Consider the following 12,615-nt stretch of genomic DNA (forward strand, 5'->3'; position numbering starts at 1 on the left):
TACTTTGCACAACGGATGTACAATTTCTCTGCTTTTTCTGAAGGTACAATGATAGTTTTCCTGGTTTCTAAATCAAGTCGAATAAAAGAGAAATCCTCAATGAAATCAGCAGAACAAACTCTGATTGCCCTTGACATTTCATGTCCGTCATCTGCTTATTGCTACTTACGTGCCATCACAAGATTAAACACTCTGTACCATGATTGACATTTAGACTTTACTATTTCCCCAAATGTCGAGAGTTCATCTACAACTAGCATGTGTTCTCTCAAAGACATCGGATGAATTGCTGAATGTACCCAGTCGTAATTCTGTAATAGAGATAAAAGCATTCTTTGACGTGTGTGAATACTCTTACTTGGTGGAATCAATGAAAATGTCTAAATCCTTCCTGTTGTTATGTCTGTTCTCTTGACAATAACTGATAAATCATTAATATTTCAGATTGAAATGAATGTGACCATGATGGATTTCTCAAACCCTATCACCTTGCGGAAAGATGAATGAACAAAGTGATTACAGTAATTTGTTTCATAGCTCTTTAACTAGCACAAAGTCACCTTCAACTCATATCATTATATTGTGCGCATAATGCTATTTCAAGGCCATTGGCAGTAGCATGATGATTGTCTCATGGGATGCCATCGTAAGGGGGAAAAGGAATTGGTCCAATGCGCATTATGATTATGCTTTACAAGAATATCATATCTGTGAATGTTTCATATGAGTCTGGGTTGTAATTTAAGATAAAAATTGTGATGAATTTGGGTGTGCTTTGGTACTCTTTAGTCTGCTATTCAAAGTACATTCCTTTTCCAATTAAGTGAAGTATACTTTTTCCATCATTTCATTTTTTTTTTTTTGGGGGGGGGGTGGCTTGCCTTAACGTTGAATACATTGGGAGTGAAATCTGTGGACCATTTATCAGGTTTCAAATTTGAAACTAGCACGAGAACTTATACCAGTTCAGTCTACTTACAGCTTTAACTGTTTTTAATTGCCAACAAGACTCAGAGATCAAACATGCCAACTAGTAATTTGGAGATTTACGGGTCACATTTCACTTGCATGAACATTATTTCTACAGAGTCACGAGTCGCACACACATGAGATGCAGGCCCTGCAGAACCTCAACAAGCAGCTACGGGCTGCCCAGGAGGAGTCGCAGCCGGATGTTGTCGCTCAGCTGAGGGAGGAGAACAACCGGCTGAAGTCCGAGGCCAACCACAGCGCTCAGAAGTAAATTCTATAATCACTTCCTAACCCCCCTTAGCAACAAATGTACCTTGAAGTAGTGATGTTGCTTTTGTTTGACTGGGATTACTATTGACTGATATTAAGGTCCTTTGTATTGATGTCATACACTATTTTTGTGTCTGCAACTATTCTGCATGTAAACATGGTAATATTCTTGGGAATTATTGTTATGTGTTTAATCTTTATCTGCGATAAAACCTGATATTGAGTAGAATCACAATAAAAATTTACAAATATAGTAAGATTGATAGCCCCCCCCCCCCCACACCTTATTTGATGCGGAGAGTTATTCAAGTTGCTCATACCTTCCTACACATCTTTTGTATTTTTGTATTTTTCCACTGTTATTTTAACAATGAATTCACTTAAGCAAATGTAAAGGTAGCCAATGCAGCCACAGTAAAATAAAACATTTGAAGCTGTACAACTGGTATAGGCCAAACTCACTTGTAGATACTTTTCCCAAATGCCCTTTTTCTGTCCAGGACAGATTTGTCGTATGTGCCATGTACACCAGTCAAGACGTATGAATCTGTTTGACAGCTAGTTGTGAGTCACATGCCAGTGCTCCTTTCAAATTGTGATAACCCTCTCTCCAATTATATCCCCCTCTCCATGCTTATTTTCTCCCTTCTTATCTCCATCTCTGTCATCATGTTTGCCTTTTCCTATCTCCCACCCACTTCATGATGTCTCCTTTCTCTCCTCCTTGTATCTCCTTTCTTCACCCCTCATCATCCACCCCTCATCCTTCACCCCTCATCCTTCACCCTTCATCTTCCATCCCTCATCTTCAACCCCACATCCCTCACCCCTCATCCTCCACCCCTCATCCTTCACCCTTCATCTTCCACTCCTCATCCTTCCACCCTTTATTTTCCACCCCTTTTCTTCCATCCCTCGTTTTTCACCCTCATCTTCCACCCTTCATCTTCCATCCCTCATCCTTCACCCCTCATCTTCCATCCCTCATCTTCTACCCCTCATCTTCTACCCCTCATCTTCCATCCCTCATCTTCCCCCTTCATCTTCCACTCTTCATCTTCCACCTTTCATCTTCCATCCCTCATCCTTCCACCCCTCGTCTTCCACCCCTCATTTTCAACCCCTCATCTTCAACCCCACATCCCTCACCCCTCATCTTCCACCCTTTATCTTCCACCTCTTGTCTTCCATCCCTCATTTTTTACCCTCATCTTCCACCCTTCATCTTCCATCCCTCATCCTTCACCCCTCATCTTCCATCCCTCATCTTCTACCCCTCATCTTTCATCCCTCATCTACCCCTCATCTTCCATCCCTCATCTTCTACCCCTCATCTTCCACTCCTCACCTTCCCCCTTCATCTTCCACTCTTCATCTTTCACCTTTCATCCTCCACCTCTCATCCTCCACCCTCCTCCTCTACCCTCTACCTTGCACCCTTCTCTCACGCCCCCCTTGCAGGAAGGAGCAGCTGATGGGAGCGGAGCTGGCCCGCCTGCAGGCAGAGCTACAGAAGATGCAGTCCAAGCTCAGCAGCAATGAGAGCCAGCTGAGGCAGGGTGACGAGAGGAGGCGTGCCCTGGAGACCCAGATCAGCCAGTACCAGCAGCAGCAGAGCCAGTTTGATGCTGGCCAGGTAGGTCAAGACCTCATTCTTAGAATGCAAACAATTGAGAAGAAGAACTTGAATAAACAACCAACCAACAAAAAACAAGAAACAACCTTAAAAAGACACACACACACATGCAAGAACCTTAAACAAGTATTTTGGTGTCTGTATACTCATATATAATCTTTTTTTTTTTTTTTCTTTGCAAATTTAGTTTTATCCTGGGTGGCGTTGTCAGAGGTCAAGCACCGTTGCATCATGAAGAACTTGACCGTACACAAGCAGAACACAAACCCACCAAATCACCCTCTTGATCACAACTTAATGACACACGCTTACAAAAAAAATAAAAATAAAATAATGCCATATTTATGCTGTTTGCTGTCTGTAACTGGTCGCCTTGGTCAGACCACAGGGGACCAGTATTCGCTTGATTGCATAGGAAACAGACAGTATTTCAAGGTTTTTTTGCCACATTCTTTGCTGAATGGGAAGGCAGAATCCGTAGTGTTATATCAAAATCACTTTGAGCACTCAGACATCCTTGAGAGAGCGAGAGAAAAAAGAAGAGGCATAAAAATATCCACAACAAAATGCATTGATATTCTCCATCACACTGGGAAACTTCATTTTACATGCTCTCCAAGGGGAATAATCTCCCCCCCCCCCCCCCCCACCAATCCAACAGAGGGGAAAGCGTAATAGCAGAGAGCTTTGCCTAATCTAGTCTCACTGTCTCACAGTGACTCAAGCTAGCGTTCTTGTGTGTGTATTTGTGTGTGTGTGTGTGTGTTTGTGTCAGTGTCTGTATGTGCTGCTCAAATAGGAAAGAAGAACCAAAGCAACAACAAAATAACAGCAAATGACTTCTTACACATACATTTTCAAAGAATGAAAAGTGAGCTGATGTAAGGAAAAAAAGGTATTTTTATTTCGTTTGACAAAGAAATCCGTAGTCATGCTAGTGATGGTACTTTTTGCAGGAAGCAGTGTTTGGCAATGATCATGGGTTTTTTGTTTTGTTGTTTTGTTTTTGTTTCCTTGTTTATCCCTGTTGCTATGGCAGCCGGCATGATTGCCACCAAAGACATAGAACATTTCCTGGATTACATGGGGGAAAACTGTGCAGTTCATGACTTTGTCCTGTATTAGAGAGTCATGCAAGGTGATAGCACTACTTGATTGAAGGGTCACATGACTTGAATGCACTATGAGTATGCAAGCATTATTATATTGGTTTCATCAGAGATGCAGTATGAAAATCTTCTTGAAAGAAAACTAGTCAGCCGCAATGCAAACCATTTTTGGATCATATTCTAGTATCTTATTCTTTTATTTTACATTTCTGATGCTGTATGAAAATCTTCTTAAAGGACAACCAGTCAGCCACATAACAGACGCTTTCAGGATCACTTCACTTATTTGTATTTTATTCTTTTGTTCAAATCTCTACCTCTTCGTGGTAAACCAAGGCATAACAGACGTTATCTAATTATAGACAGATGGGCTTGTAGGTATCATGTTGATAGATTATTTGTCTGTTCCTGATCTCATTGTTTACGATTTAAGAAAAACCTTCAGTTTCTTTTCTTGGTACCTGGTCCAGGTATACATTATGAAGTTAAGATGCTCTGAGTAGATTCTTTGTGAAATCCCTTGAGGCGAAAGGTCACTGAACTATAGCAAAAGACTGGCATTTCTTAGTTGCAAAATCTGCTAGGAGTGTTCGGAAGTAATTTAGTGTGGTAGGAAGCGTAGGCAACTTATGAGCCGAAGAGGGCAGTGGTTGATAGTTGACAGTCACTGTACTTTCCAATGGTACCGTAATGTAATAACCAAGGTAAAAACAGTGCATGGAAAATAATATTCATTGATTGTCACAGGTTAGGGTTGAACGTCAAGGTCAAAGGTTATTGCTATACTTTGGCTGTCATCTTCATTTAAGAGCAAGGCTATGGTCCTGAACACATAGTATGCAAAGGCATCCCAGATCGCAGTGTGCACTGCAGCCACTTTGCTCTAAGTATAAATTGGTTGAAACTGCACATGACCCGTGATGTCACACAAACCTTGGGGAATATAGTTAAAAAAAAAAAAGAGACTATATTCCTCGTCTGATTACGCTCTTTGATGATGATCAAGTAGTGGTGTTTATGCTTGTTAACCTCATGTATTCCATTGCCACCCCCCCCCCCTCCGCTCTGCAGAGAGAGAGTGAGTCCGCCCTTTCCAAGCGCCTCATGGAAGTCAGCGAAGAGCTACGAAAGGCCGAGGCTGTCAACCAGAGCCTCAACCTGGCCAAGGACTCCGCCAATGAGGAGGTGGAAAAGGTCAAAGGTCAGCTGGCCGAGCGTTGCCGCCTGGATGGAGATCGGACTGCGGCCCTCCAGGCGATACAGGCCAAACTCACTGTGAGTCCAAAAAAAAAAAGAAAAAAGAAAATGACCAATTTTGCAATTGGGCTTTTGTATCGTTTATTTATTTGTGTATTTTTTGTTTCCGTTGTCAAGAAATGAGTTTTATTTTAAGCCCCATGGATATGCGAAATGAAATATTCTTTCAAACAAACCCTATTAAAAGCCTTGATCCCTGTACCACAATGCATTGTGGCATGGCAGATTGTACTCAGACAAAGGCTTACCACAGCATGAAATGGTCATGTATGAAGTGATCCTATGAAGAACATATGTGACCCTGCACCTCAAAACAAATAAAAAGTCGCCAGACATGAATTTTTAGTTAAGACCATATTCTAAAAGAGCAGACTTTAAGCTTTAAAATGATGTATATTCAAATCAAATGGACTCTCCTAACCTATCTAAATATTGGAAAGAAAGCACAAACTCAGGAAAAGTGTGAACTGAGAAAAGAGGCTCTGAAGTACAGTGTTTATTCAAGTGCTTAATCTTTACCAAACCGTGCTGGCTGTGCGGTGAATGGGACAAAAAAACAGGAAGTAAGCCACCAGAGTAACAACAATGAAGGGATTATCAGATTAAACTGAAATTAGGCATGCCTCATTAACACATTCTGTCCATAATTAATGCCAACTTTCAAAGCAGTAGCACTATCCTTTCAAAAGTTATTAAGAGTTGAAAGTGAAGAGTGTGGACAAGGTTTTTCAGAAATGAAAAAGGGATTCTAAACACACACCTAATCACACTATTCTACCAAAAATGTTCGAGATAAACTGCTAAAAAAACACACTTTCCTGCCCGTTTTATGATACCAAATTTTAGCATAATGTTAAAGAAGACCCGCTCTTTCAGAAAATATGAAAACGTCAAGTTCAGCTAGGTTGACCCATTTCACTTATTTTCAGTCCTCACGCAAAATCAGTGTGTGCGACTTTATGTTCGTTTTGAGGTGCACGGTCACATATATATTTTGAAAACTGATAGATTAAATAAAATGAAACTTCTTGTCTTCAAGGGAACCCTGATTTGCTCAATAGAAATAAGGGAATAGACTAAATCTTGGCTTTGGTCTTTTTCCAAATTTAGAACTGATGTTACAACTGGATCCCATGGAAGACCAGCTATTGTAGCTGAATATGGGCTATCCAGCCACCTTCTCAGGTGGAAATGAAACAAACAAACAAACCTTGTTACAGGATCCCATGTGTGTGTGTGATGAAAGTTGAACAACTTTTCTTCAATCTTGGTATACCCTCAAAGATGTTCAGAGATATGTTTACAGATGTATCTGCTTACCCCCTTTTTCCCGCTTTCCAGGACTCAGAGAGCAAATGCAACAGTCTGGAGGGGCAAGTGAGGGCTGTGGAGAACTTGTTGGAAGAGAAGCAGCAGCAAAAGACGCAGGCAGACCAAGAGCTACAGGTCAGTTTATACATGCTCCCCTGGCCACCATGGACAGTATGGTCACGTTCAACTCCTAAGGCCACTATCTGCCTACTCACACACATCCAGCCTATGTCTCCCTGCTTTTATCTAGCTCCCTCCCCCACTCCTTCCCTCCTTTTTGTCTCTTTCTTATTTCTCTTTCTTCTTACATCCTTTCTTCCCTCTTTTCCTCCCCTCCTTTTCTACCTTCAGACCTTCACTCTTTCTCTCTCCTTCTCTATCTCCCACCTTTTCTCCTTCCTTATTTCTCCTTCTTCCTACCCCTTCTCCTCCCTCTTTCCCAACCCCCCCCCCTCATTTCATACCTCCCTACCTATCTGAATCTTCCCCCTCCTAGAGCTTTATCCTTTCCTGTTCTTTGCCTCCTCCCCTCCCTCCTTCCTCAACTACTCTCCTTCCTGCCATCCTCCTCTCCCTCCACACCTATCTCCTACTTCTGTCTATCCCTACCCTGTCTTCCTTCTCTCCTGCCCCACCTTCTTCATGGCTCTACCTCTCTACTTCCCTCTCCATCTTTCCCAACCTCCTTTCTTTCCTCACCTTTCTTTTCCTGTATATATTGTATCTGTTCCTGTACATGTTGTATTTCAACATCACTCATCAACCAAGTGTTTTATAAATGAAGAAACGGTAACCATGGCAGCTCTGCGCTTTCAGCAAATGTTGTATTTCTCTTTGTATGACTGCTTGCATTGTGCGTTGCCTGTTCGACAAGAGATTCAGAAGAATGATACAGTAGCTGAAAGTTTGTGGAAAGTCTTTACTGAGACTTTGTGATTGTTACAGCGCTTGCAAATCAAATTTTGCAAGCAATGTGCCCATCAAAGTCTGAGCACCTGTAACTCCAGCCATGATTGCCATGTCTAGACCAACTCTGTCTTTTTGTGCTGCTCTCTCGCTATCTTCCTCCCATGTGTGTCCCATTTGTGTCAAGTTTGACATGGTGGTCTGCTCTTCCTTTTTTCCAGGCTCTGAAAAAGGAGAATGACTCTCTCCAAGGTCAGCTGCAATCCCGGGAGAAGAGGTCAGAAGCCGAGGGTCAGGAGGCCCCGCCCCCAGCCAGTGATAGTGCAGACCACACGGATTCCGGACCCAAGGAAGAAACTGTGTTGCTGAAGGATCACAACACCATGTAAGTTTGACTCACAGAAAAGATGGATGTAGTATGCATTCTTGACAGAAAAGCATTAATCAACATGTCATATTGATAAACTGATATGACTGCATAGCATTGAAAAAAAATTTGATTGCAGAAAACAAATAGAAAATGAATAAGAAGAAATTATGCAACATTCATGAAAGAATACTGGTTGATTACAGTAAAGATGCAATTATGTTATCAGAGAAAGTTTATATTTTGGGGCATGTTTAAGCATTTCATTGTTTCGCAGAACAAAGGCAGCTGATATCAGACATGAGCTGAATGTCAAAAGCCCCGTGTTTAGTTACACACCAGATGTTTCTTTCCTATATTGTGTAATTTTGTTTCTTTTACAATGTTATGATTTATGCAATTTTATGTCCATGATATTGAGATTAGATTTTGCTTGTTTAGACCAAAGGATGTTATAGATAAAGGCAAGTGGCAAGACATGTGTAATTACTTTTTTTATGGAGTATCACAGTCACTTATAATTTGCTGATATTATCCCTCTTAGTTGTTTGCAAAGCGAAACAGCAATTGGATCACACTGTCAAATAGCAGTTAACGACATGCCCTGCGCAAGTTTGTCTTGTTTTCAGTCAAGCATCAATTTATGATGTGTACTTTATTGTCTCTGTCACAGTAATTAATTCCTCGTTCTCCATTCTATACACAAATAAATTCCTCTATGTCATTCATAGTACTCCATCCTAAGCACTCTGTTTAGAATATTGGCGACAGATAAAGGGGTTTCAATTTCTCCTATCGCACCTGTGATTGCCCGTCCAAACAAAGCCCACCAGAAGTAGATACCTATGATGTATCACTCTGTGTGTGTGTGTGTATGTGTTTTATGGGATGTTGTTATCACCTGTGTATGTTTGCAGTGTAGCAGATAAGGAGAAGACAATAGCGGGACTGGAGGAACAGCTGAGCTCCAGTCGGACAGAGCTTGAAGGACTCCAGGCAGTGGTGGAGCAACAGAAACAGAGGAATAATGTAAGTCCCCCCCCCCCCCCCCTCCCCCATGCCCTTTGGATGTGGACTTTGCTCAGGTCCATTGTTTACCCCCTCGTGCTAGGTTATCTAGAGTAGCCAACCCATATTCAATCTCCACCCCCCTCCCCCCCCCCCCCAAATCTCTTTCGCCTTCCTTTCTTGTAGATCAAATATAGCTCTTTCCACAGACTGTAGTCAGAGCTTGAGATATGAAAGAAATGTCAATGATACTTGAAAAGGCAGTAGCTCCGTATGTCCCCGCATGTGTCCTTCGTGAAGGGGCCGAGAGCAGAAGAGATTAAAATTTGCTGAAAAGAGAACACCCCCCTCCCCCAACCCCCAACCCACTCTCTTAATACCCAGCAATCACAACAAAATAATACCTCCAAATTAGATATCAGAGAAAAAGAGAGGAAATCTGTGCATTTCAGTCACTCATCGTACATGTATACTGTACTTTTATAGACATTAATACATGTACACACATTCAAACATGCTCACATGGCCGACATGGCTTTACCTGAAAGGGGAATTCCAGACCAGTTAAAATGGGTCTGTTAAGGAAGAGTAGAATTTTACAAGCACAGTAGTGAATATTTGATCAAAATCACATAAAAAGTAAGAAGGTTGTGAAAGTATGAAGTTTCTTTAAATTTCACAAAACAGTTCTTGAACAGTCTTTATGAATATGCTAATGAGTGAGTTGATAATGCCGTCACCTCACACAACTTGCCATATAGTTTGTACGCAAAATATAGAAATTTTTTAGTTGTTGTTCAAATTTAATAATGCCCAGGTCTCAACTCACAATGTGTCTAACTGACTATCATTTTGAAGTCATTCAGCAAGGCATTAACAGTATGTTTTACTCTTGTGTAGCAGGCAAAAACAAAATGGAATTTTTGCCATTTTATTTTATGCAAGATCCACGAAAAATCTGTAGGTGATGACATCATCAGCTTATTTGCATATTCATGAAAACTGTTTGAAAACTCTTTTGCAAAAATTAGTGAAACTTCACAATTTCCTAGGTTCCTTGATTTTTATCCAATTTAATCATATTATCACTGTTGTGCTTATAGAATTTGACTCTTTCTTTTCAGACTAACTTTTTGCTTTTCCAAAATTCCACTTCATGGGCAACTATTTTGCATCTGGTATATTATAATATCACTTTGGAATTTGTGTGGAAACTAGATAACATTTGGTTGTTTGGCTATCAAGGACTAGCATAACAAGAAATATTGCATGAACGATGGCTGTTCTTTGGAACCATCCGCTCATTCTAGCCATGGTCACAAAGCTATAAAATCGGCTCAAGTGTTCATGAACAGGATGCAACTGCAGAGCACTTGCTAAGTAACTGTCAATCTATGGTAATCCACAGACATATCAGTGTTGGTTGGCTAATTTGGAATTAATATATCCTGGAAGTGGCTCAGATTGGTTGATAGCATTTTGACATTAAGTGTAGTAGCTTTCTCGTACAAAATGTAGGGGAAGGAAGGACCTTTACAGCAGAGAAAGGTCGCTTTGAGCTTAGAATGGCAGTCTGAAAAGAAAAAGAATTTATCTTAAATTTCCTTCTTGTGTCATATCACATGACATCAGAAGTTCTGTGAGTAGCTTGAAGCAAGTGAAGGAATGGGGGAGGGATGGAACAATAAAACAAACAAACAAACAAACAAATCTGTTATCCACTGGCAAATTGGTGAAGAGCTGGGTTTTGACTCAGGTTGCCACGGAAATGCATAATCTTCTTCAGGAACGTTGGGTTAAATCAGCATAGCTATTGCCATATAGAGTGCGGCCTTGAAGATTTTTGTCCAACTCATGTTTTACAAAGGGCAGTGTACAGTGCAAACTATCAAAAAAGGTGGAGGTAGAATTTGTCTGGGAAAAAAAAATATGTATATATTGAACCACATGCTTGGGTCATAATACACTATCTTTCAAATCTACCATTTGATATATTCATTTCTGTGCTGTACTGAAAAGCAGCTGTTGATTTTAAATAGTTTATGCTGGTATGGTCATTTTCGAAAATGACACAAATGTGCATGACCCTGTTAGTCTGCAAACAGTATGTACACATATTAGATGCCACATCTGTAGGTTTCAAACAAGTACTGCTTACATCCCATTCATTCTGTGGAGTGAAATTACTGAGATTAGTTTGTTAGCTTTGGTTGAAATTTGTGTAGACTCAACCTCTAATTATAGTCTTGTAATTGTATTTTTAGCTCCAAATCTGTTTATCCGATAAATCTCGGCCACCGTATTTCATATGTCTGACAACCATTAACAACTGTGATGTTTTTTCTGTACCTCCATCATATTTTCTTTGCTGGAAATAATGCCTCTCTAACATTAGCTGAATCATGGCTGTATGGCCTATCCCCTTGCTTCTGAAAAACTCCGTTGAAGTTTTCATTAATTCCTGTGAGTTGCTTTATACTGTGTCTGTGTTCTCACATCTGCTTCGGTACCAAAATATCTCCTCTGCACTTTCATCCATCCCAACCTGTAATGACATCTCCACCACTGTAGTCCATGTTTACCTGCTCTGCATTTATTCACAAACTGATTCCGAGATATCATGTGTGAGAGACCCCAGGGAGCATTGAGCGCATGTGGCTAACTTGGACGGACAGATGTCCCCAATGTTGATGTGTATTTTTCAGAATGTACTAATCATCTTTGCAACCTTTTCTGTTGATCATATATCGAACGAAAGGAGGTATGATTTTGTGCAACAAGTGTTCAATGAAATTTGAACTTGCTATTCATCTGTCTGTGTGGATGGGTAGCAGAAATCTTGAATTATCCCCCCCCCCTCCAACCATTTGACAACGATGTGCCTTTGTCATGTTCCAAAATTGCTAGTCAATGAATTGTTTTGAGGTCTCGTAGATTTTTCTTCTAGATCTTTTTTTTTTATGAACCTGTTTCCTACCGAAACCAGAACCTACGGGAGAAAAATCGGAAACTTATGGAGGTGGTCTCGGCGGCCGAGAAAACGAGTGCAGAATCTGCCACTCAGGCTGCGAGGGCAGCAAAGGTACTGACACGAACCTTTTTCCAAGATGTTGCAAATGTTAACCCCTCTGCAAATAGCCAAGTCCAGAGTCGCGTCTCCATGGCTGACAGTTATCAGTCAATTCCAAATGTGATTGTGAACCTCCATATTGTGTGCACTGTGGCGTGTGTTAAAACTGTATGGCGATGACTGTCACATAGTAAATGAAAATGTGAATGCTTGTAGACACCATCTTCAATCCCCCCCCCCCCTAATCGCACGATTTATGATAACCATCATTTGTATGCACTCCTCAAAGTTACATGTTTTTGGTTTACTGATGGTGCTGTACTGGTGTGCATGACTTGAGTTCACAGAATGTTATGAGATTGGAGCATGCCCCATATTAGTTGGATAATTTTATATTTGATCTACAGATACAATGAAACTTAGCAGCCGATTAAGATTGTATCACGTCTTTGTAGTCTATTGTTGATGACCCTGTGGTGTAAACACAGTTGTGGAATGTTATTGCTGCAAACATTGGATGTATGATCTGCCCCCCCCCCCCAATTGATACATTTTTAACCCAACAAGCCCCACAAATCTTATTCCCATGGTGTGGTGCTGTACTTTTTTGTTGCCATAATTGTTGTATTGTTACAATGTCAGTATTTCATAAATTAAAGTCAAAGATTCTCTTTCATTTGAGCAATTCGTTGTTCATTAATTCTTTGTT

At 40.7% G+C, this 12,615-nt stretch overlaps 1 protein-coding gene across 1 annotated transcript in view; it reads left to right on the top strand.

Annotated features, from left to right (window-relative positions):
- Nucleotides 1–12,615, top strand: part of LOC139718896 (uncharacterized) — a 73,648-nt gene that overhangs the window by 28,183 nt on the left and 32,850 nt on the right. The window contains exons 8-14 of the mRNA XM_071630344.1: nucleotides 1,088–1,239; nucleotides 2,704–2,869; nucleotides 5,059–5,262; nucleotides 6,586–6,690; nucleotides 7,683–7,846; nucleotides 8,746–8,857; nucleotides 11,823–11,918. Coding sequence (XP_071486445.1) covers nucleotides 1,088–1,239; nucleotides 2,704–2,869; nucleotides 5,059–5,262; nucleotides 6,586–6,690; nucleotides 7,683–7,846; nucleotides 8,746–8,857; nucleotides 11,823–11,918 — 999 coding nt within the window. The remainder of the gene's footprint in view (nucleotides 1–1,087; nucleotides 1,240–2,703; nucleotides 2,870–5,058; nucleotides 5,263–6,585; nucleotides 6,691–7,682; nucleotides 7,847–8,745; nucleotides 8,858–11,822; nucleotides 11,919–12,615) is intronic.

Source organism: Diadema antillarum, unplaced genomic scaffold (genome assembly GCF_040938485.1).
Source record: "Diadema antillarum isolate AM-2024a unplaced genomic scaffold, OU_Dant_1.0 scf00000101, whole genome shotgun sequence".
Taxonomy (NCBI): Eukaryota; Metazoa; Echinodermata; class Echinoidea; order Diadematoida; family Diadematidae; genus Diadema; species Diadema antillarum.